Genomic DNA, 26,124 nt, shown 5'->3' on the forward strand with positions numbered 1-26,124 from the left:
TCTTTTCTAGACGCAGTATCAGTGCGCTAGTAAGATTATCAAGGCTGTCAACCGAGATAAAAGAAATAAAATAAGATGTACAAATATATACATGGTTGCATCAACGATCAATTGAGCAACGTAGCATTAATAGATTAATGCAATACATAAATAAATACATAGCACAAGTTTATGTTTTCTACTTACGCCAGTGAGAAATACACAATGCACTAATTAAATATAAATGAACTAAGCAAAATACACATGATAAAATCCAATGGAAATATACACAGAGTAATTAAGATGGAACTTGTGATTAAGTTCGGCTTACCACCAGGTATTCCTCTAGGAGAAAGAATAAGTGATATAGTCCAGACTCGACAGCTCAGCTCGAATGAGAAAGAGAGGGTGATTTGAGTTGGTTTACTATATATATATGCCTGGAAAGTGTGGGCGGACACCGGAAATGTCCTAGGCTAAGAATTTAGCTTACACGTGGGTGAAGTCCGACAAGCGACGCACCTTGGTGTATCACGCGGTATGTTGACCAGGGTAATCTCTTAGATCAAAGAGAGACGTGAGAGAAAGGGGGGGGGGGAAGGATTAGCTTGCATTCAAACCAAGGTGGGGTCAACTGCGACCGTCCTTCAGACATCCGGCGGGAAGACAAAAGAGATTGTGTGTCTACCTTTCCCCGATCAAGGGCAGATAAATGAAAGGACGCGCCTTAGCTATCTCCAAGGTGGTCAACTAAGTCTAGCCTGGAGAGGAAAAGGTGTGGCGGGTGAAGAATTCAGGGGTAGGATGGGGAAATAATTAAAATAAAATAAATAAATAATGAAAAATAATAATTAATGCTGTGATAATTTAGAGTGACTCTGACAGCGAGTTTTTGACTTGTCACATACGCCGCCGCCAAGATGGATCTATCGCAGAAAGATCCATAAAGTGCGAGCAGACTGATGTCACTCTAACTTTAAGATCAGTTGTTATCACGGCATTAGAAAAAAAAACTGGGAAAATAAAGGGGTATCCATGCCAGGAGGAGAGTCTGTCCAAGTCTGTCCGTGGTCTACTTTCCGTCCCTGATTTTGTAGTCACCTGGGTGAAACATGTGGGGCTGCGGGGGAGAGTAGATTGGGCGATTGGATGAGTTATATTTCCTTCCTGGGGCGGATTGGGGAGGGTGATTGGGGCTTAGGCGGGGTGCCCAAGGCACGTGTGCTCGTTGGGGCTTACTTCCGAAGCCGCTGTGAGGCGCCTCTTCACGAGAGTAAGTAGTCAGCTTACCTCGGTATCGTCTGACACGATCAATGTCAGGGAAGAGTGGCCTGATAAAGAATGTGGAGTTCTGCCGGAGAACGTCCCCACGAGTGCGATAATCTGGCTTACATCGTGGCTTCCTGACACGGTTAATGCCAGAGGAAGGTTGATATTGAATGGTGGCTGAGGAGCCATGTTGAGAAGAGTTTTCACGAGCGCGAGGATTCGGCTTACTTCGTGACTTCCTGACACTATCAATGCCAGGGGGAGGTTGATTCGGAATGGTGGCTGAGGAGCCATGAAGAGGAGTGAGTCCACGAGAGCAAGGGTTCATCTTACCTCGGGGCATTCTGACACTGTCAATGTCAGAGGAATGTTGCTTAATTTTAGCTGAGTAGCCTGGGTCAAGTAGACCCTCACGAGCGCGGGTATACGACTTAACTCGTGACTTCCTAGCAGTGTCAATGCCAGGGCGGAGTGGTTTGAGCTTCGCTGATGAGTAGGGACTAGGCGTGTTAGTGTGGCGACCAGGGCTTCCAACCTGCTGGTTGCTGCCACGTTTCTGCTTCGTCGATCTACCGACGGGCAGAGAGAAGTATGGTTTGTTGACTACTCCAAGAGGGACATATTTGGAGCCTAGAATGAAGTCATATACTGGCGTGTCCATGACGGCGGCGTCGATGGTGCCATGTACGTATCTGCACTCCACGTGCACCCTCGCGACAGGTAGAACCTGCGGAGGAGTGCCACGGTCAATAGACTGGATTGTCACTGTTCCACCAGTGAGATCCGATGGGTCAATCAGCTTCTTATTTATAACCGCGCCGAACGAACAGCCTGAGTCGTAAAGGCCCAAGACTTCAACACCGTTGGCCAGAATGTTCTCTACTCCCGGAGGAGAAGAGGTGGGGTGAGGTGGCACGGGTGGGAGTTCTGGTTGGCCGAGTTCAATGGCAGTGGGTTGAGGAGTCACGGCCATCGTGGAGACGAAGTATGTGTCCTCCTCCGGTTGGTCAGAAGGATCGATCGCGGAGGGTTGAGAGACTGGCGTCATCGTAGATAGGGTCCGTGGGGCCTGCTGCTGCCGTTGTGGAGTGGGTCTACTGTCACGCGCGCTATGACGTAAGTCACGCTGAGAGTGGTTGGACTGGTTATAGCGAGACTGATGGTTGGGGCGGTTATTGTAGTTATGAGGGGTTGATTGCCGGCCTGGTGCCTGGTTGTGCTGGGGAGTTTTAGGAGCAAGGTTGGATTGAGCAGGAGAAGTTGGTTGGTCTGTTTGCTGGTCTGTCGCGGTTGCTTTACCTTTTAAGTCCTTACGGGCGTTCAAGTACCGGTCAGCGGCGGAAGCTATGTCAGCGGGAGCTGTTGCTTGTTGCTCCTTGACATAAACCCTGACCTCTGGGGACATGCACTCTAACAGCTGCTCAGAGAGTACGAGGCATGCTAGGCCATCAAAAGTCTCTGGCAATTGGCTGAGAGCGTGCCACCTGATAAGGTACTTGTCCAGCCTTTCGCAGAGGTTACCGTAGGTCTCTCTGCGTTCGAGGCGGGAACTTCTGAACTTTTTGTGGTAGGCCTCGGCGGTCAACTCGAACTGGACGAGTAGCGCCTGTTTGAGGGCTGGGTAGTCCTCTCGCCGGCCGGAGGGAAGTTTGGAGTAAACCTCGTAGGCTTTGCCTCGGAGGCATTGGGATAGCCGGAAGCACCATTTCTCCTCTGGCAGACCGTAGAAACGTGCTACTTCCTCAAAACGGACAAGATAAACTTCGATGTTCTCTGTCTTGTCGTCGAAGTGCTCCATTGGCATGTGGGGTAGACCGTTCAAGGAACTTTGAAAGGAGGCTGGGCTAGCCGGGCGGGACTCGGAAGAAGCCTGGCGGGCGGCCTCGTTCTCTTTGTCCGCGGCTATCTTCTCTCTCGCTGTTATTTCTTTCTCCTTCTCCCTCAGAGTTATTTCCTTTTCCCGCTCGGTGACTTCTCTTTCTTTAGCAATAGCTATTTCAGCTTCCTTTCTTTCTCTTTCTCTGGCTGTTTCTGTTTCCCTTCTCTCCCTTTCCATAGCTATTTCATGATCCCTTGCGCTTGCTAATCTTCTTTCTTCCTTTTCGTCTTCCTTTCTTTTTTCTTCTTCTCTTTCAAGCGCCTCAAATCGTGCTCTCACAAATTCTTTCCGTTCTGCCTCATCATCAAATAAGGTGGCTGCAAAATCCTTCAATACAGCTAATTTCTGCTTCATGTCAGAGTCCGCTTTCGAGCGTGTGCCGCTGGCCATAATGATGAGGGGTGGGTAATGAGGGGTATAAAGCAGATTATGGAGTAAGAGGTGGAGACGAGGAAGGAGCTGCTGACAGCAATTACTTAGAAGTTATAGGGAAGAGTGCAAAAGGAATGAGGTGTCTGCCTACATTAATCACAAAGTTCCTGCAAGAAAATATTACACATGAAATGCAATAATAATAATAAATAAAATATGACAGAAGTGACACTCTTGATAATGCGAAGTGATGATACTTATAAATATTTTTAGAAAAATATTGATAGGAATTTAGTTATTGCTGCCTGTTCGTGCCTGCTGTACTAATGGGTTAAATCCACGGACGGGCTCGCCAAAATGTGACAGGTGGGGAAATGTGACGTGTGTTTGGCACGTTTTATGTCTAGGGGATGATTATTTTTAATGCTATCACACCCCCACTTATCAGCATATGAATCGGGAGCAGACACGCAACGAGACAAAGCAATGAAAGATAGATACAAAAGTTAAGATAAAGGATATTTATTTACATAAATATACATATAATAATAAAAAGGGGGAGGGTTTGCATCTATCTCTAGTATATTCTATGCTTAATCATCACTCTTGCACATAATAAGAGAGTATGTCACTTTGTCCTCTGACTTAGCTGGTTGTCCTGTTGATGTCGCAGCTGGCTGGGTCCTGGCTTGAGGTTCTGCAGCTGGAGGTGGCGCTCTAGCGGATAGAGGGACGCCGGCGATATAGTTCTTGTGGAGTCTCAGTCCCAAGTTCTAGTATCTGTAGTGGGCACAGTATGGCGGGTGGCCGGATACCGTGGGCACAAGGTTACTGCGGGCAGAGCTGATCTGCCGTGGGCAGTGTGAGTAACAGGATATGTCCAGTGAGTTGCAGAGGGTTGGCGTAGCTATGACGTCTCGCACAGATATGCTTCTGTAGGGACGTCGCACCTAATAGCTTGACAGGTGGGCTGTCGAATAGGCTGGCAATGCCGATAGCGCCAAGTGGTAGAGTTGAGTAGATCTCAGTAGGCAAGTGCAGTGCTGCATAGCACTAAGCACAACTGCCGGTAAATAGATCGTTGATCCAATAACTAGGTAATAGGTGATAGGCAAATAGGCAGGTAAGTAATCCGATAAATAGTTGAGTTGGGTCGTGTGGACACTAAACAGCAAAATAGCAAATAGGCAGGTAAGTAATCCGATAAATAGGCAGACACCTGAGGGAGGCTGCGGATAAATAAAGACAAGTTAGGACATGTCTCTCATGCATCTTATCGATGCCCTCGACTGAGGTGCATTCGTCAGATTGGTGAAATTGCTTTAGAGCACAAAGGGGAGATGATGACAAATGGGATTTGGAAAATAGATGGCAGATAGTAGCAATATAAAAATGTACATAAAAGAGAACGTAATAATGTAAAAATGTACATAGAAGGGGAAATAATAATCCCAAATAAACAACACAGGTGGGTAAAGAAGGAAAAGGGGGGGGGGAAAGGGCGGTGGTCAGCGACCCAAACGATTTGTTTACATATGACCGTGGGTCGAGAACAATGGAGCGTGCTTGAATGTAGAGTGTGTCCGTTCAAGCGGGGTAACCCTTATAAGAGTAAAATGAGTAAAGGGGAGATAATCCATTACAGGGAAGATAATTCATATCTCTTTTCTAGACGCAGTATCAGTGCGCTAGTAAGATTATCAAGGCTGTCAACCGAGATAAAAGAAATAAAATAAGATGTACAAATATATACATGGTTGCATCAACGATCAATTGAGCAACGTAGCATTAATAGATTAATGCAATACATAAATAAATACATAGCACAAGTTTATGTTTTCTACTTACGCCAGTGAGAAATACACAATGCACTAATTAAATATAAATGAACTAAGCAAAATACACATGATAAAATCCAATGGAAATATACACAGAGTAATTAAGATGGAACTTGTGATTAAGTTCGGCTTACCACCAGGTATTCCTCTAGGAGAAAGAATAAGTGATATAGTCCAGACTCGATAGCTCAGCTCGAATGAGAAAGAGAGGGTGATTTGAGTTGGTTTACTATATATATATGCCTGGAAAGTGTGGGCGGACACCGGAAATGTCCTAGGCTAAGAATTTAGCTTACACGTGGGTGAAGTCCGACAAGCGACGCACCTTGGTGTATCACGCGGTATGTTGACCAGGGTAATCTCTTAGATCAAAGAGAGACGTGAGAGAAAGGGGGGGGGGGGGGGAAGGATTAGCTTGCATTCAAACCAAGGTGGGGTCAACTGCGACCGTCCTTCAGACATCCGGCGGGAAGACAAAAGAGATTGTGTGTCTACCTTTCCCCGATCAAGGGCAGATAAATGAAAGGACGCGCCTTAGCTATCTCCAAGGTGGTCAACTAAGTCTAGCCTGGAGAGGAAAAGGTGTGGCGGGTGAAGAATTCAGGGGTAGGATGGGGAAATAATTAAAATAAAATAAATAAATAATGGAAAATAATAATTAATGCTGTGATAATTTAGAGTGACTCTGACAGCGAGTTTTTGACTTGTCACAATTGAACTTCTGACAAGTGCAGGCTGTGTCAGATTTGGATGAAATATCGTCCGCAAGCATTCAAAAAATGTTCTTTCACAAATTATCATTAGATTTCTTTACCAGGTTCAATGTATTTTTTCTCATAGAGAGTTGGTACATTTGGCATCATAGCAACCTGATCAGGATTCGAACCCGGGAACCCGGAAGTTTTTCATTTCTTCTTGTAATTCTTGTGGCTGTGTCTTCGTTACCAATATTTAATATTCGTCGATTTCGTGAGCTCCGATGACTTTTGGTGACTCATTCAGTAGAAGACATTAAAGTATGGAAAGTCAAACTGGCAAACTTCTTGCACCATCAGTACAAACATTACTGATAGTTTTCAACTTTTCCAAAAATGAATAATTTTTCTGATATACATCTCGTATTGTAGTCCTTTCAATTGGTTTATAAATGAAAGACTCGACCTTTAAATCGTCATCATTTGTACACTTAGACGTACCTGTTCATGACTTGGTCACCATGGCTGCAAAGCTCAGATATTGAATATCAAAATAAAGTTGCAGTTATTTAGAGTTAGGCTACAGAGATTCTCATTATTAAGCTTCCTTACAAATGAAGCACAGGAATTTTCTAATTTCTTCTTATACTATTGAAGTAAAACCAAACCGTAAATAAATGAACGCAATATTTTTTGTTCGTAATGTTTTATCTCCATGGGCTCTTCACTGATCAAAAGATTTCATTTCTATTTAAATGAGAACCTATTGCTAGCAATAATTTCTTTTTACTTTCGTCACGATGTTACCAGACAAATAATAGCTTTGATTCCACATCGTTGGGCTATGCTTAAAGTTACATTAATTTAAACAACTAAGAAATTATGTATGCTTCGACAATTAATATGTTAAAGATCATTCTGATTTTTTTGTCTATTCCTCAACATCAACAGCAAAAAAAAACTGTGCACAGTGTCACGTTTTACAAGTTAGAATAGAGTCGATGGAGACAAACAAATCCATATTGTGGATAGTCTTAGGCGACCCCTGGCAAATAGTCATTCAACCCCTAAAGGGGTCGCGATCCACAGGTTGAGAACCCCTGTGACATAGAGCGAATTTCTTAATTCGTAATGACTTTAGTAGGACAGTGCTTCCCAAACTGTGTTCCACGGAACCATAGTGTTCCTCCAGGCTTAAATATGTGTTTCACAAACTACTGGAATAATTAACTAGTAGGCCATCACGTGAATTAATTTCTCTAAAAAAATAAGTAAAGTGTTCCGCTAAATACACAGACTTTGCGAAGTGTTCCGTCAAGGAAAAAGTTTGGGAACCACTGTTGCAGGAGAATAAAACTTCAAAACTTTGATTTTCTTCCAGTTCACATTTCTTAATCACTTGTTACCACCACGCTACAATAAAACCGACGTCTTTTCTTTTCTTGTGTATATACTAACATATCAACATTATCGCCGGTATAGAAGAATCTGGAAGCTTCCGAAAGAGACAGCTAGAGATCTATGCTTAGGGTTGAGGGTTGGGGTAGAAAGAGAAAAGAGAAATAAATCCAACCCTCTGCAGACAACCCTTCTGTTCGTGTGGCAAAATTTGTAGGTCACAGTTCGGACCTACATAGTCCGTTTAAACACTATATTCTTTTTAAATTTTTGGACTCGAAGACAAGCCTTAAAAATAAAAATATTTAGTTTAAAGTTCACGACTATGATGAAGAAATGCATGTTATTTTTTTTCAATTCTTCAGCATAGCTAATTATATTTCAAACCGGAGAGATTTTTTTTTTTTTGTAAAGGCTTTAATGATGTTAAGTATCATCTGCTCAGCATACGTTGCGAAAACCCAACAGAAAGCATTGTAAAACAGGCCAACCCACAAGGGAAGAGAAAGGCCGGAAGTGCAAAGCAAACAAGGAGAAGATCAGTTGACCAAGAGACAAAAACGGCAAGATAAACATGGACCCAGCTGAGGGGAATCACCCAGAACAGAGTCCTATGGCGAAATGCTGTTGCGGCCCTTCCTTTAAACATGGAGCGCATAACTCCCAAGGATCTCACCTGGAAAGATTCATCAATAAACAATTTGGCCACATCTTCAATCTCGGCCACACGCTTGTAGAACTTGGTCTTCAGTATCTGCCACATGGTGGCTCGTGTAGGAGAGAAGGCGTCATAGGGAAGCTGAGGAAATGTTTCTTAATGTAGTACAGCACATTCTAATCAAAGTCACATAAGACATAAACATTAGAATTGGTCATGTCCCGAGGGTTGGAGGACATAACCTCAATGTAAGACTTGTATGTAATTAACATCAATTTTAAATGTTGTCATTAACCCTTAAAACGCGTGTGATAGTTTAGCCTCTAAGCATCGGAATTGTAATTCCATTTTGTATGCACTCATTGTAGAACAGCTCAGCACTATAAGGGTTAAAAAACAAAGAGAGTAGAAATATCCAATTATATAGTTCCTTAGCAAGGAGAGCTTTCAATATGGCGTCTATGGCAACAGAAATATGGCGTCTATGGCAACAGAAATATTGCGTCTATGGCATATTTTGTCTATTAATTTCGAAATCTCTATCAATCTTCAATATTTTTTTTTCTGATGGTTCCATTATGTCGGCACCACATTTCTTCACATCCTTTCTTCTTCTCTTTCTTTCTTACTAAAGTTAAGAAGGCAAAATGTATCTGCTCATTACTGAGTCACCTGTAAAGGGATGCTATAAGATCTTCTTACTCGTGTAATATACAGCTTAATTACACTTTTAAACATTTTAATGACTAGTGAAATGGAATCACATTATGTTACAGGTCAAACGAATTACAATACTATATACAACATCACTACAGACCTACCAGCACCTAAAGTACTATTTTTTTTACAAATTATAGATTTTTTTTTTGGTTTCAATCATTATTGGCAAGCGCGTAAAAAACAAACAATAGAAAAAAAAAAAAAGAATACTTTTTAAATACAAAGCTTATCTAAGAGAAAGAACCGCTGAGTACTGCCATTTATCTGAAAATTACGTGGTTTATCTCCCTTTCTGCTCCATAAAATAGATTCATTAATTAGTACTAAATAAATATATAATTGGTTAATTTTTGAATTGATTCGTGTACTGTCATCGACTAGGAATAATGTTGAAAATGTTCAACTAGATCCGAGAATAAGAAGTTGGAGAAAAAAAAATGTCGAAACGTAATAAGGGGACTAAATCCATAAATATATCCATATCTCTCATCAAGTAGCATTTGTTCCCCTTATTTCGAAATGAAACAAAATAATTAATAACCAGTAATTAATTAACAAATTATTTAATTTTTTTTTATTGATTCATGTCTTGTCAGAATCAATGAATAGTTGTTCAAAGTTTTAAATTGACCCGAAAATGAAAAAAAAACAACTTTTCAAATCTTTCACACGACTGATAGAAAGATAGACAGACAAACAGTCAGAGAGAGTTTAATGAAGCTCTGTAAAAACAACTCAGGCACTTTAACAATATAAACGTGGTGACAATAACGGAAGGGAAACTACTTTTTGGTCAACCCAAAGGACCTTACCTCAGAGATCGGATGAACAAGTTCATATACCTGCTCCAACACCTCGTCAATTCTCTCTGGATCACCTGTCACATTCTTTAGTTCCTGACTGAAGATATTATTGAATTCTTCGATCACCTGAGAAGCCAAACAAATGCAGACAAATATAAAGTGCTTTAGAGAAGCAATATGAATACTATTACACAGTATATATTCTTTTAAACGAATGCTTTAATAGTTCTTTAGTTTCCCTTTCAGACCTTGCTAGCTATGGGTCAGATGATGTAAAGGTCATCTGTTTCTTTGGCCCACGGTTTACGAGGGTGTCATGTGTCCAGCACGACGACCAACTGATTTTTCTTTTCCCCTACTAATGTCAGGTACCCATTAGATCTAGGTGGTCTCAGAGGCGCCCAAAAAACGATTGCCTACATCAGTGATGCCCAAAATACGGCCCGCGGACCAAATCCGGCTCGCGACGTGGTTCCATCCAGCCCCCCGAAAAGTCAGCACAAAGTGGATAAAATCCTCCCTCAAAAAAAAAAAAGGTTGAAAAATATAACTTTACTACTTTAGGACTATCATATTTTCTCTGATGTATTGATACCATGTCCTTTAATATTTGTGCGTTTATGAACAGGAAAAGAATCTACCAGGAGAAGTAGGCGGATCTTTACTTTTTTTTTTTTTGTGGAACATGATAATAAGCCGCATCTTTAAAAAACAACAACATCAGCATTATAAAATAAATATGGGGCATCCTTGGTTTGAACCACGAATAAAAGATTGATTAACTACAACGAGACATTAGAGGATCGATTTGAATATTCACCAAAATGAGACAAGAAAATGAATCGGCGAACAGAACTATCAATTTTGTCTATAGACTTATCATATTATGTTTACAGACCTACTATTTTATTTTTAAAGACCTATCATATTTTGGCTAGAGACAGTTCATAATATGTTTTCATGCCTTTATATTTTGTTTACATACGATGTTTTGTTATGACATTCAAATCTAGATCAGATATTGCACGCATGCGCAATACCGATAACTTATAGTATTACTAAAATTATGCAGAAAACAATGCCAGTAATATTTATTGTTACAATCACCTGAGCCATATCGTAGAGGTCTTGACATATTATGCTGATGTAGTCTGTTCGATCAAACAATTTGGAGCGGTCAAACTCCCAGCGGACATCTCGGCCAGACGACTCTATTCTCGCCCTCACTGTGAAGTACGATTTTTTCCAAGTGTCCAGTGTACGGATGGCAGCAGATGTGATGTTTTTAATGATGTGCGTGTCGTATCTGGACAAGTGAAGATTGCAATTAGAGGAGTCGAACTTTCAACACTACGGCGTGTCTGGAGTCATGTCCAAGAGGTCATGTCCAAGAGGTCATGTAGGAGTACAGGCAAAACTAATCGTTATAGAAGGGCCTGAACACTGACCTGCGACGTCGGCCTCTCGGCAGTTTAGACCAATAGCTCGTCGTCACGTCACTGGTCGTGACGTCAAAAAATTATAAAGGGTAATGGGCAACGTGTACAAAACTTAATGAAGGGAATAACTCCACATACACAGCCACATATCTCAATAAGTAGCATTTATTTTCTTTTTCGATACCAAACAAATTAATGAATGACTAATACCATGGCATCAAAGGTTCATTGCGCTGGGACCAACACGAAAACATTCCCCCCCCCCCCCACGGGTCTACAAGAGAACTGGACCACATCGGTCTGAGCATGTGAAACTTGCGCTATACTAAAGTAATTTTTAAAAAGGTTTATACTACACAATATGTTATATGTCTGGTCACCATCTCATCGTCCCTACTCCACTAGGCGTCGCCTATGGTAAGAGACCTACTCACTGAAACAAGTTCCTTACGTTAATGGCTTTGGTGACCCTCTCACCAGGCGCCGCCTATGTCAAGAGATCTACTCACTGAAACAAGTTCCTGACGTTGATTACTTTGGTCACCCTCTCACACAGTTCCCAGGCGATGCGTTCCATCAGCGGCACCATCAGCTCGTCAGTGTTGTAGTGGCGGGAAATGATCCAAATCATCCTCAGGGCGTTCATCATGGCGGGAATGGTCTCTATGACCGACTGCATAAAGAGAAGAACATTTGAAGGTCACGTCTGCTCAACCCTGCTGACTTGGACGTTAAAGTAAAATCTTCAACCGAAACATTACACAATGAAGAAATATATATGTGGGCCAGTAAATGTATCAAGAAATTATCATCACAATCGTCTTTCTTAAAGTTTAAAACTCTCCTTATTTTGGTATTAATATGTTCAGATAAGCAGAAACAAAAGTAAGAAAGACCCTTATATTGATGGGCCGGAAAGGTCTATTCTAATTTTAGTAATGGAAAAGTCTACATGTAATCAGGCATTGGAAAGTCTACACGTAGTCTTGTGTTATAAAGTCTGCATGTAGTCTGCATTGGAAAGTCTACACGTAGTCTTGTGTTATAAAGTCTGCATGTAGTCTGCATTGGAAAGTCTACACGTAGTCTTGTGTTATAAAGTCTGCATGTAGTCTGCATTGGAAAGTCTACACGTAGTCTTGTGTTATAAAGTCTGCATGTAGTCTGCATTGGAAAGTCTACACGTAGTCTTGTGTTATAAAGTCTGCATGTAGTCTGCATTGGAAAGTCTACACGTAGTCTTGTGTTATAAAGTCTGCATGTAGTCTGCATTGGAAAGTCTACACGTAGTCTTGTGTTATAAAGTCTGCATGTAGTCTGCATTGGAAAGTCTACACGTAGTCTTGTGTTATAAAGTCTGCATGTAGTCTGCATTGGAAAGTCTACACGTAGTCTTGTGTTATAAAGTCTGCATGTAGTCTGCATTGGAAAGTCTATACGTAGTCTTGTGTTATAAAGTCTGCATGTAGTCTGCATTGGAAAGTCTACACGTAGTCTTGTGTTATAAAGTCTGCATGTAGTCTGCATTGGAAAGTCTACAGATAGTCATGGGATAGTCTTGTGTTGGAGATTCTCATCATCGTTTTGTATTAGAAAGTCTACACATAGTCTAGTGTTAAAAAGTCTACCTTAGTCTTGCATAGCAAAATCTACACGCAGTCTATACTATTTTGTAGTTTCTTTTTCAAGAATTTAAAACTCATTTAGGATGTTCAGATTCGGTGAGAGAAAGACTACTTATAGTTTTTAAAGAAAACAATTACCCTATATTTTAAAAAAAAATCTGCTTGTTGCTTTATAATGAAAACATCGGACTAGTAAGTGAGGAAAACTAAGGGGAAAAACCCAAAAAACTCTCAAACAGGCCATGACATGTTGCCAAGCAATAAATAACTGAACCGCAAAGAATTTTCACAACAGTTTATCGCCCTGACACGAGGATGTCTCTAAGGGCCTCTTAGCACAACAGTGACTTGGACAGCCTGCCCAGCTGTTCATTCACACCATACAGCACGTATAAAGTACATACCTGGAACGAGAGCGCATATTTAAGATTCCGGAAGTGACGTTCTAGGGTAGACAGAAATCGAACATTGTCCCTGGCCTCAATAGCGTACTTCTTTAAGTCCTTTATGGTGAACTCGAAATCCCCTTCAGTGCGCATGTGCAGATCCAACATGTATTTGATCTGGTGACAATATAACATGATAACTTACACAAGAAAAAAGATGTGCAATATTTTAAAACAAGTTCTATCAACACCAAAGGAAGTTAATTTTTTTGTTCATACAGTTTGTTAACAACGATTTGCAAGGCTTTACAAAGGTTTAGGTCGTTTTTCCAAAGGTTCAATAAGGTTGTGAAGTGGTAATGGATATAAGCACTCCATAAACTTTTAAGTGCTTCCAATGGCATGCGTCTTAAATAGCATCTGTTTACCAGTTAGCATAGGCGTGTGGTGGGAAGGGGTCATTCTATCTACCCACTAGAGGTGGGTGGAGATGACTTTACCTACTATTGGCTTGTATAGTTTACTCCATCAATTGCACACAATTGCAGACTCTTTGGCCCACCAGGGAGGGCAAATTCCACCCACTGATCAGGGTGTAAGCTTTCATCAAGCCCTGGCTATAATACAAAAAACAGAAATGGAAAAGTGGTTTGAGTGCTGGGACAAGTCCCAAAAAGCCCGTGGAGTCTGGGAGCGCATGAGGCGCCCTGACCGCACTTCCCCGTGGAGGAGGCTGTCCAGGCCTGAGCAAGCTATTATAGCACAGTGCAGGACAGGCCACTGTCCTGTTGGCTCATATTTCTCGCGGCTATGGCCAAATTTTGATTCACGGTGCCCCCGCTGCGGGGAAGAAGAGGGAACCGTGCCTCATATTCTGTTTGACTGCCCCAGACTTGCTGATCTCCGTCTCGACAGGTCTGGGAAACCCAAAATTCTCGACCTGTATGTCGACATTTATGCACTACGCAAGACAGTAGGGTTTCTGTCCAGGGCTTTTGCAAGAGAGGATTTGAGCCTCTCAAGCCCTCACTCTAATGGAGTTTGATGATGATGATGATGATCAATCATAGGAGTGTCGAAGTGACCTACCATAGGCATGTCCAGTTGTTCATTCACACTATGCAGCACGTCATCTCGGTCCTTCCAGTACTTGAGCTCAGCCAGTGGACCATCCCCTGACCTTGGCAGACCCAAGGTCGTCTCAAGAAGGTGATCCACCTGCACATGGAGCGAAACAAAACCAATTATTTAGAGGAGCACCATTCATTATTATTGCCTGTATTTGTAAGTTTTAAATAGGCAGCCACGTGGCTCTCCAGTTCGAGTCCAGGTAAAGATTTTGAACTTCGGTAATTTATTAGAAGACGGGTTCCTAAAATTCGTTGGGAAAGTAAAAGTGGTTGGTGGTAGAAACGAGATAAAGACATCATGACTCAAATGATTAGATCATGTCGATATTAATAATTATAGGCTTTTATAAAGCGCTACTTTCATGTTTATAGCATGCTCAGAGCACTATGGTCCAATCTCATTTGTGGACCAGTGGGGGGAAGGGGTATTTAGGAGTTGGTTTTCCGTGCTGCCTTTAGGCGCTCAGTAAACACAACTCTGACCGAGTCGGGTGTCGAATCTCGAGCCTACTTCATAGCCAAGTTAAAGCGTACTTAGCATCTAGACCACGCTTCCGATATTTTGAAATTGGGAGGCAATGATTCTACCTAGTGTTATTTAAAAATGGGAAGCAATGATCTCACCTGGTGCTGATACTTGTGACAAGTGTCATGAACTATCCTCATGGTCTCAGTATCTCTCAGGTCAGCATGTGGCCGGCCAGTTAGCTTTATGGGTGGTATGTCCAGTTTTAACTGCAACAGAAAAACAAGGCTAAACTTTAGACAGTAATAGGAGCATTTTCCATGGGGAAGAGAAATCTATGAAAAAATTTGACAATGTGTTACGTCATAGGGCTATTCCTAGATGTTGTGTGTAAAGTCAAAGTCATTTCTTTTAACATATAATATACTAAGTCACTCAGTCTGTCTGGTCAAAATCTTGTACACAATGGTTTTCCGGTCTCCCACTTTTGGATCAAGTTGAGACTATTCACAATTATTCATAGTCGATGATAACACACGAACTACTCCAAAAATTAACAAATTACTTATCAATTAGACTACTTCCCCCCACCCTCTTTTTTTTCGCCGCTTGTGGTAGAAATAATTAAAAGAGTGATCTTTCCATGACTTCTTGGTCACAATGGTTAAGTTCGGCCCTACTATTTAGTGACGCTGAATACTACTCGTTCTCCCCCCCCCCTTCTCTTTTTATTTTGTGGGTAACTCTAGTCCGACTTTCAGAAATAAAAGAGTGATCTTTCTTTTACTCCTTAGTGTCCAAACTGTTGAGCCATGAAGAGAAATATATATAGATAAATCGTAATTAATAAATTAGTATTTTATATTAGCACCGAACTTTCCCCTCTAATTGTTTGAAGTAAAATCATATCTACAATAGTCTAAATATATGGTTATTGTTAGAGTTATTAAAAATAAAGGCAAGATTTATTTAAAATATACGATACAATTTCCAGCAATGTAAACTGTTTTTTTTTTCAAGTTTTGTTTTTTAATTGAAATTGTAAAAAAAAAAAAAAATTGGTATATAGCAACAGAAATGTCGGTATATCCTAAAGCACAGCGTTTCTCAAAATGTGGGACATGCTAATTAAAAGGGGTATATACTCCACGGCCTCGAATGTCTTTCACATTTCTCTACCTACAGTATCGGTCTATCCTAATCCTGTTTAACATAACGTTGTTTGAATGCACTCTGCAAGCCACGATAAACAGAGCATTGTAGACGCGTGGAGAATGAATTTCTGATGCTCAGAATGCATGAACTTACTCTGCACCGAATCTCCTGAAGAGCTTACTCTCCCCCCCCCCCCTTTGGCAGTCTAGGATGCGCGAACGTGCACTTTTTTTTTTAGTATAAATAATAAAGTTGTTTTTTTTTTAGAAAGACTGGTCTGACCTTTCTTGTTAATTGGAACACTATTTCATCGACCGTGTTCAAAAACTTGAGAAAACTGAAGCTCAGCTCGTCTCTGGTGAACATCAAGGCGTCTGATTTAGCGTTGGTCTGAAAAGAGAAGGCCACGATCAGAAATAGTGAACACGTTGTTGGCACAGAGGTTAAAGGTCATCATTAAAATGAGTTTTCATTTGGACAATATTTCCAAGCATGTTCGCTTTTTTTTTTTTAGGATTTTTCAAAGCCAAGACGAAACCTGGCAATCACATTTGATTTCTGGGACTGCATTTTGAAAATATGTCCGGAGATGACTCAAAACCGTCACATTTCCGCTGCCCCCGTCACTCCCCCGTCACTCCGTTCTTCCTTACATCGTAATTGAGGAAAGTCAAACTTACAGCACTGCTCACGTTCTTGACTGACAATGTAGCAACAGAGGTAGATTCTTTGTCGACTCGTTCAGTGGACTTCGGCTTAGAAGTCGCCCCTTTGCGCTGCTTGCTTTGGGATCGTATGGGCGGCAGTTGGACTTTGCTGCCCGGAACCTTTAGCTGGGATGTTGAAGAGTCGAAAGCTAACGAAAGCTAGAATGGGGATATATGAAAAAAAGATGAAACAACTTTAGCAGACAAGCATATAGACCTAACCCAAACTTTGGTCAGAGGCACGTCATTGAGAGATAGCCATCCTTAGAATCGTCCATTGAAAATGCATTCAACAGAAGCTTTCATTCGAATAGATCATTAGTTTTGTGGTGATGAATCAAAGAAAATTCGCCTTCATTCAACTCGACCATTAGGGCATTTCGCTGTAGACAAACAAGTTACACTGTCAGTGATGAAGTGACCTTTTTGTGTGTTTTCTATGTTTAAATGTCCCTTCACAATGGAAGATGACTAGATCCTATCGCAAGCCTTACGCAGGACGGCGTGGGTTGGCGACGGGCAATGTTAGAACCCTGGACCATCGAGACGACGGGCGGCCATTCTGCCGTCACACATTTTCTTAATCTAAACTATGTGGGAGAAAAATTTTGCAAGTAGCAATATAGGATGATAGAGTAGCAATTAAGCTTTTATTAATAATGTTTCTTTACAAAATATAATATATAAAGTATAATGTAAGGATTATGTACGTTCTTCATTGGAATCAAAAACATTTCACCAATCTTAATGAAACTTGGCATGAACGTTACTAGGTTAAGAGCGGTGATCTTAGGACAGGTCAAGTAGCCCTACAATACCAGAGTTAACTAGATTTAGGTCAATGTGGCAACTTACATACATTTTAACTATTAAAACAGCAAAGATGCCTATTATATAACAAAACAAAACAAAAACATCGAAAAAAAAACGAGCAAAGCCGGGTAAAAATAAAGTTAATAATGCATACAAAACAAAAGGACATTACGTCACATGACAGCGACCTATACTTGAGCTTCTAATAGATCGTTTAGTCAACTTCCGAACTCGTGCCTACTATTATATATACCTATAAAAATATTTGTTTAAAACAAGAATGAAAAGATAGTTCTACATACTCCACAGTTATTAGTATTATGTCCTTCTTGAAGTTATTTACAGTTAAAAAAATGTTTAAAGAGTTTTTTTTATTTCTATCTCTATATATAGTGTTACAAACTCGGTGGTGACACAGATGGTCGTAGGCTGTGTGTGTTTTTAGCCTACGCAAATAGCCCCAGTCCAGCACAGGACGAGCGGTCAACCGTGACCAGTGACAGTACACGCCAGTTCGACAACGACCTGTGTGTAAATATTACGCAGCCAAGTCACGACGAAAGTGATCAACTGGAATGGTCAAGAAGGTTCGATGCCAGTAGAGACACTATATAAGAGCGAGTGTGTCAGAATCACTTGACTTCACGTTACCTCGCAATGTGACCAGACGAGGCGAAGTTAGAGACAGACAGTGTGTGAAGTCAGGCGGAGCAAGGCTTGGTTTTTGGACAGTTAGTGTAATGTTGTTGCCAACTGTACAGTGTTGTAATGTATTTGAAATTAAACTGTTACTGTTACTTTGGAGCCCTGAGTTGTGAGGTTCCTTAAGTTCGTTGTGTCGTGTGGTGCAGTGAGAAGGGAGCCTGGATAGTAGAGGAGAGAAGATCGTAACAATATATATAATTCTCTTCATGGCCCAACCATGCTGACACCACCAAAAGTCATGGAAAGAAAACTCTTTTATTTCTGCAAGTCGGACTAGAGTTATCCCACGTAACTTTTGCGGCGAAAAAAAAAAAGGGGGGGGGAGAACAAGTAATCTACTCTGTATTCACCCGTCACTAAATAGGAGGGCTAAACTTAACCATTGAGCAGAGCACAATTTGGGCAGGGATACGGATAATAATTGAAAATATAGTTTTGTATGAGAAAATAAATTCGTCTTTGCATTTTATTCATTCTTTACTACGTACAAAATTACTTTACGAGCCTTGCGTGTAGCGAAGTCATACATTATATCATAAGAATTCTGTTTCCTACATAGATCACGCTCAGTAGCAAGAATTACCAAGCGTGGTCGAGAGGCTAAGTACGATTGAACTTGGCTTAGCTTGGCTACCTATGAAGGGGGCCCAAGGTTCGACACCAGATTCGAGCAGAGTTGTGTTTACTGAGCGCCTAAAGGCAGCACTGAAAAACATCTCCCAGATACCCCCCCCCCCCCAAATGGTCTACAAATGAGATTTGACGATAGCGCTCTGAGCATGCTATAAGCATGAAAGTAGCGCTATATAAAAGCTAAAAAAATGTTTAAATCTATTCTCAAGAATCGTTGAGGAAATTTTTTATGAGGTTTCAAATTATTTTCATAATTTCCGGAGATTTCCAGGACTGTTCGTTTATTTTGCAATTTGAAGAGATTTCCAGGAACTCCTTGTAAATCAGGAGGCTGCGAAAAATCTATTATAAGTTATAAAATGGTTTAATTTAATAATTTACACCTAGAATTAGCGTGGGGCTATGAAAATGCGAGGCCCACTGCGGTCGGATAGAATGCAGTGGCCTAAGGCGGCCTGCAAAATAGCGGCATATTCTACGCCGCGGGTCGACAAGTATTCTATATCAGCGACCGTATCAGTGATACATAAAGTAAGACCCACGAGCCGAGGGTAATATCTGGCTAGTAATTTATATTCCCTGAATTTTTTTCTAACCGATAGAGAAAACCCATGATTTTCCACAATCACGTGACTTAAAAAAAACCCGTGATTAAACTTACATATACAAACCCAGTGACTCTTCTGATTAATGTATCTACTTACTGACTGGATCACTGAGACCTGTTTTTCTACTTGAGCTTGAGATAACTGGGTATTAGTAGTCGCGACATTCTTGGTTGGTAATTGAGAAGTGGACGTCAAAGGAGACGCTCCGTCCGCTTTTCGAGCCTGCATATAGAGACTGAGTGCTACCATAGGCTGAAACAGCTGTAGGGAAAGAAAAGACACATTTTTAGAGGTGCTACCTTAGGCGGAAAAAACTCTAGGAAAAAGAAAGATGTATTTTTAGCGATACTACTTTAAGCTGAAATAATTCTAGGAAAAAGAAAGGTACTTTAGTGGTCATCAAATATGCTGACACAACTATAGGAAAAAGAGGTATTTTTAGCGGTGCTGCCATAGGCTGATAATTCTAAGAAAAAGAAAACTGTATTTTTAGCGGTACTACCATAGGCTAAAATAGTTCATGCAAAAGAAAGAGGTATGCTAAGCGGCGCTACTCTAGGCTGAAATCATTCTTGGAAAAATAAAGAGCTATTTTAAGTGGTGCTGCCCTAGGCAGAAAAAATTTCACCCTAAATTAGTTCATACATAGTGGTGAATGAAAACTATTACATTCACTCGGGAAAGAAGAAAATTACTATACAACTAAATACACATTTCTGTTTTAAGATTTTTAACGTTTAAGTCATAATGACAAAAAACAAACAAACAAACAAAGAAATACACACAACCAAGAAACAAAAATGCAGACAAAATAAATCAGCAAGAAAAAGAGGCAGACAAACAGACAGACAAAAAAAAAACCCACATTAATTTAAATATAACTAGTCGTCACCGTCATCAACCAAAGTCCAGCATTTAGTGAAGCCAATAGTTCTAGCTCCATTCCATCAGTTACAGACTAATATCAACTCACTCTGCTAGAAAATCTGAACATGATTTTTCTCATATTTTCTATTCTCGGATCAATTTAAAACTTTGCAGAATTATTCATTGAACCCTGTAACTTTCAGATAAATAGAAGTAATTAACGGTTCCTTCCCTTAGATTCGTTATGTTTTTAAAAAAGTATTCTTTTTTTTTTCTATTGATAGTTTTTTATATGTCACTATTCAATAACGACTGATCAGCTTTGAATCCCGGATCCTATCGAGCTTCAATGTCCGAGGCTGCACTACGAGAGCAATTAAAAAAAAATCTTTAAGAGGATTGTTGGTGCTAAAGACGAACTGTTAAGTTCTACTAGTTGTCTAATACCCAAACTTGATATTGGTGTACTAGACCAGTGCCGAATAAAAGAGACAAACACGTTGTTATAACAAGAAATGCAGCCCTTCAATTCCATCTTTCGTATGTTTTAGGCGCCACAGGGCCGGCCTTAGAGAATCGGAGGCCCTAGGCGAAGTGAATTTGGTCCCCCCAAATGAAATTTAAAAAGATAATTAATTAACAGCAAAAAAAAAAAACTAAAATAATTTCATTTTTTAAAAAACCTAATGTACTCCAACAATAGCATTGAGGACAAGTTTCACTATTTCTTCTCTTTTAAATTTAGCAGTAGACCTTTGCGAGACCCGAAACCATTCAGAGGATCTAGTATGTTCCTGTTTTTGCTATGCCTAAAGCCGGCCTTGGACTGCATTAAAGATAGGCGCTGCATATCACGTGACTCACTAGTCACAGCACATTTACTTACGTGAGTCAGAATTTGTTGAAGTAGAAAGAGGCCGTTGTCGTTTAGAAGTCCGTATTCAATTTGCAAAGGCATCTCTCTCTCTGCCTCCAAGAGGCTGCTGTAGACGGTGATGAGGCCGGGTGTTGTCCTAACGAAGTAGACACTAGGCACGCCCTTGTTCGCCAGGGTCTCTGGCAGGTTTCCCCAGACCATATGAAGGTAAGTTTTGTAGACACCCTAGAGAGAGGTACAGTGGTCATAGGTGAGGTGAAGAGCAGAGGCAGGTCGAGTGTTGCCACTTCTCTAACTCACTCTTTCTAAAGATGCTCTATAACAGGGGTTCTCAACCTGTAGGTCGCGACCCACTTGGGGTCGATTGACGATTTGCCAGGGGTCGCCAAATACCATCGAAAATATGGATTGTTATTGTCTATTCTTCTATTGCTGTATGTGTGTGTGTGTGGGGGGGGGGTCGCGGCAGAGTGGGGGATTGTAAAAAGGGGTCGCGAGCTTAAAAGGTTGAGAACCGCTGCTCTATAAGCATGTCTGTTTCTTTATTGATCGATTCCTCTTCCTCTTTCTTTCCACATCTCTTACTATTACACATCGTCCTCCCCTTTCTCTCTTATTACTGCACCTCCTCACGATCTCTCTCTCTCTCTCACACACACACACACCCGCCCTCCCTAACTCATTCTATTACACTTCCCTCCTCCCTAACTCAGTCTTACTATTACACTTCCCTCCCTTTTTAGTCACGAAGTAAAACAGTGAAATTTAGTTTTAATGTAAAGATGTGCATACCTCCTTCTCATTAGAGGCATCCAGCTCGTCGGGAACGGTACAAAACTGATAATCTGAAAGGGAGAGAATAAAGTATAAACAAAATGATATTGGGTTTTCATCAGTTATCTCCTTAGTCCACTGTTTTAGGACTTTTCGACAGTGCCGAAATAAATATTAGTTAAAAAAAAAGGATTGGGTAGAGAGTAGGATTTCCGAAATCAACAATTACATAACTAGATCAATTACATATCTGTGTCCGTTACATTATTAGATCAATTACATTTCTGTATCAATTGTATTGCTAGATCAATTAAATATTAGCTCAGTTACATAACAAGATCAATTACACACCTAAATATATGACATGCTAAATCAATTACACAACTGGATCCGTTACATTACTAGGTCATTACATAGCTATATCGATTACATAACTAGATCAACTACCTTACTAGATCAATTGCATCATTAGATCGATGACTCTACTAGATCAATTACACCACACGATCAATGACATAAGTGATTAAATACATAATTGTCTCTATCAAATAACTTAACACATAAGCCTAGATCAATAAAGTGACTTTCAAAGATGTCGGTAACATATCAAAATCAATTAAGCCTTCATAATTAGATCTATAAGATCCTTTTCATAATGTGATTAATAATTACAAAATTAAATTATATAATTAGATTGAATAATTAGATAACTAGATTATATAACAAAAGCAATAGGTTCGTACACCAATTAAAAAACTAGATCAATTAGATATCTAGACCAACTAGATGCCTAGACCGATAAGCTGACAAAATCAATTAGATAACTAAATCAATTAGATATATTTGTTATTTGATAATTTTGATATTCGGCATATCGGTACAATTAGACCAAGTCGTTCCCCCAATCCCTTAAGGTTTAACTATCCTTTCTATTGGATGTAGGTCAATCAAGAGTAGGTCAAGAGTAGGTCAAGAATAGGTCAAGAGTAGGTCAAGAGTAGGTCACGAGTAGGTCAAGAGCTACGAGTTACACAGAGTCACTGAGTACAACTGAGGCATTAACAACACAATGTCAAGCAGTACACATGTTAAGAAGCAACTAAAAATGTTGTAAATATACATATAAGCACTTTGCCCCAACTTAGCTCACTCTGATTCTAGCAGTCGACCCCTCCTTCCGACAACTAGATCAATTAGATGACTATATCAATTAGATCGTTAGATCAATTAGACAACTAAATCAATTTAATAACTAGATCAATAAAAAAAAACGAAATTCATTACCTAATAATATTTAAATGTCAAACATCTGCTCAATAGTACTTTGAGATACTGAGACAAATTAAATATTTATTACCTTCACTAGTCTTTACTATCGACATTGACATCACTGAGGACAATGCATTCAGCCCCAGGTCGTCATCAGATAGAGCAAAGCTGGGCACACTGCCAAGCGTACCTTGTTCTGAAATGGAAACGAAAAAATCTTTTGAACATTTCTCTTCGCTTTTGCCTTCATTAAGTATTGTTGAACCGCTGGGGAACCACAGGTGATTAGCCAACAACGTTTCTCCAATTTTCTCCTATTTCTTTGTTGTATCAAGAGTTACTTATCCAGTGCTAAGTCCTGTCTGTTCCTTCATAGTGTCTTTCTGTACCTTTTCCCTTCTACAGTTTTTTATCTCATGGAACTTTGAACGAGTTCAGGGCCTTGGTACCTACTAGAGTTGTCTTCCACACAGCAGTTCCCCCTCCTTCATTGCAGTGTTGGGTTTAAAGGAATTTAACATAGTCAATACAGTTTGGGATCAGCAGGGTCGAAGGGTCTGTCAGAGGGTGTCACAGTGTGTTGTAAGATGCCCGAAGGTCACCAGCTCTGACCTTTTTTTTCTCAGGATTGATTCTCGAAGGTTTCCCCATGGCAGACTTAGTTAGAACTCAGTTTTCCTTCAGTTAACGAATTAGATTTGTTAAAACATGTGATTAAACCTTATACAGGTAGCTGACAAATGCTTGGGCCGGTAATTAACGATGATCATTGCCCTGTCTATTAAAATTCACTTATTTTTCCATTTAATAAACACTTTAGAGATTCGGAAACTTAAGGAAACATCCATCTTTTAGTTTAGCATCTTCCAGTTCAAAACCTTCACGTCATTAGGATGCGTTCATACGTATCACAATGTTTCCTTAAGTTTCCGAATCTCTAAACTCTAAACTGTTTATTAATTAGAAAAAAAAATGAATTTTAAACTCTAAATGTATCCCTTTATTTTGTCTCCGTATATATTTGATTATTTTATATATCACTCTCTAGCATTGAATCTCTGTATATATCGTAGTCTGTCTTTACATTGGTAGTATCCAGTTCTTGTGTCTTGTGTCTTGTATCTTGTGTCTTGTGTCTTGTGGAGGAGCGGTAAAGCGCTTGGCTTCCGAACAAAGCTTATCTAAGAACAAGAACTCCGCACTTACAACTATATCTCTCGATCATGTAGTAGATATTTCGCTTATTCAATATCAAACTAAATTATTAATTTTTAACAATGAATTGACTAATTGGTTTATTTTATAATTGATTCCTGTTTTGTTACGTAAAATAAGTAATTGTTCAAATTTTCAACTTGATCAGATAATGGGTGCGGGAGACATAAAGTGTACAATTATTTAAGGGGACAAAAACCTACGAATTATTTATTGAAGGATTAATTTTCCATATTCGAATCAAATAAAGTAATTAATTGCCTGTAATTAATTTACTTATTGTTATTTTTCAAAAATTGTTTAATGTCTTGTCTAGGCCAATAAATAATAGTGCAAAGTTTAAACTTGATCCGAGAATGGGTGCGGGAGAAATAACGTCTACCAACATTTTACTTACACACAGACAAAGTGATTTGATATAAACTTTTTAAAAAAATTATAGAAACTATATACCTACACTTATTAACTCTGAACAACTAGTTCTCAGGAGCAGCTTCAAAATATGCACTAAACTCTGAACAACCAGTTCTCAGGAGCAGCTTCAAAATATGCACACAAGATGTGATGCAATCCAACAGCGTCCCTGACAGCTTGGCGTGCAAGAGAAAACTTTGTAGAGAAATGACACTTAACCCTTAAAATGCGTGTGGTAGTTTAGCCTCTAAACATGAACATTGTAATTTCATTTTGAATGCCTTCATTGTAAAACAGCTCAGCACTTTAAGGGTTAAGACATTGCGTAAGGTTTAACAAATACTTACGCACAACTTTTGGTATAAATATTTTCTCCTTGTAGAAGAGAATGCTGACCGGGTTGTCGTGTTTCTCTGGGCCCTTGTTCAGGAACATGGACAGCTGGCTCTCATAGGTTTCCAGGAACACCTCAAAGATGGCAGGGTTCAGAAGGTTTAGCCCGTCGTAAACCCTGTCACGGATCCACTCAAAGCGGACGTCGTCCATCTTGTGGGCTGTGACAGGGCCGATGCGGCCCAAGGCCTTGGCTCCTGCTCTTTCACGTCACTGTGGAGAGGAAACATTATAGAGTAAGGTCACGTCTCAGCTAAGGCGTAACAAAGTAAGGAGCTCCACATCAGCTTGTAAAGAACTCCCAACATAATCAGGTAGATGCTAATTTTATTATAAAATAATTTTGTAGAGAGCCTGGACTCAAGACAGTCAAGATCAATTTATAATCTTGTAATTAGCTTGTGTAATGGCCAGGGAAGTTTACCTTGTGGAGCGTCACCAGAGAATGCCGACCCTATCCTTCAGAGGTGCGTAATCTATTGAGAGGCCAGAACAAGATACAGACCCCAAACTCCCCTATTATTTTTCACGGCCATGGTCAAACTTTGACTCAAGGTGCCCCGGCTGCGGGGAAGAAGAGGAAACCGCGTCTCATATTCTTTTTGACTGTCTCAGACTTTCTGATCTCCGTCTCGACAGGTCTGGGAAACCAAAGATTATCGACCTGCATGGTGACATGTATACATTATGATTACGAAAGACAGCAGGGTTTCTGTCCAGGGCTTTTGCAAGAGAGGATTTGAGCCTCTCAAGCCCTCACTCCAATGGAGTTTGATGATTATGATGATGCAATAGTGAGCGATTCTAAAATTATATTAATCTAGTTCTAGATTTAGCAATAATGTTGTCACTCTAGACCTAGATAGATCTAGATTTTTTTTAATACTTACAAATATTTGGAGTTTCAGTTTTGGTGTTTAGAATCAAAATGGAAACTAAAAACGCTGAAGAATCTATACTAGATCTAGATATTCTATCTCAATTACATCTAGTCTTGAGTATGAATCATTCGATCCACATAGATGGCGTGGTCCAAA

General features: G+C 40.1%; 1 protein-coding gene across 6 annotated transcripts in view; it reads right to left on the reverse strand.

The window, feature by feature from the left end:
* Positions 1 to 26,124, reverse strand: part of LOC106059156 (dynein axonemal heavy chain 10-like) — a 190,307-nt gene that overhangs the window by 164,092 nt on the left and 91 nt on the right. For 5 of the 6 annotated variants that reach the window (XM_056006409.1, XM_056006408.1, XM_056006407.1 and 2 more), the window contains exons 1-15: positions 25,978 to 26,124; positions 25,042 to 25,300; positions 23,154 to 23,261; positions 21,815 to 21,867; positions 21,032 to 21,247; positions 19,375 to 19,539; positions 16,493 to 16,678; positions 16,095 to 16,202; positions 14,816 to 14,926; positions 14,151 to 14,279; positions 13,080 to 13,238; positions 11,560 to 11,723; positions 10,719 to 10,917; positions 9,621 to 9,737; positions 8,107 to 8,229 (exon numbers count right to left, since the gene is read on the reverse strand). The exon at positions 25,978 to 26,124 is cut by the window's right edge. In XM_056006409.1, the coding sequence (XP_055862384.1) occupies positions 8,107 to 8,229; positions 9,621 to 9,737; positions 10,719 to 10,917; positions 11,560 to 11,723; positions 13,080 to 13,238; positions 14,151 to 14,279; positions 14,816 to 14,926; positions 16,095 to 16,202; positions 16,493 to 16,678; positions 19,375 to 19,539; positions 21,032 to 21,247; positions 21,815 to 21,867; positions 23,154 to 23,261; positions 25,042 to 25,240 (2,037 nt within the window). In that variant the 5' untranslated portion in view covers positions 25,241 to 25,300; positions 25,978 to 26,124. The remainder of the gene's footprint in view (positions 1 to 8,106; positions 8,230 to 9,620; positions 9,738 to 10,718; positions 10,918 to 11,559; positions 11,724 to 13,079; positions 13,239 to 14,150; positions 14,280 to 14,815; positions 14,927 to 16,094; positions 16,203 to 16,492; positions 16,679 to 19,374; positions 19,540 to 21,031; positions 21,248 to 21,814; positions 21,868 to 23,153; positions 23,262 to 25,041; positions 25,301 to 25,977) is intronic. The other variant, XM_056006410.1, reaches the window with a different exon arrangement.

The sequence above is a fragment of the Biomphalaria glabrata genome, chromosome 12, assembly GCF_947242115.1.
Source record: "Biomphalaria glabrata chromosome 12, xgBioGlab47.1, whole genome shotgun sequence".
Taxonomy (NCBI): Eukaryota; Metazoa; Mollusca; class Gastropoda; family Planorbidae; genus Biomphalaria; species Biomphalaria glabrata.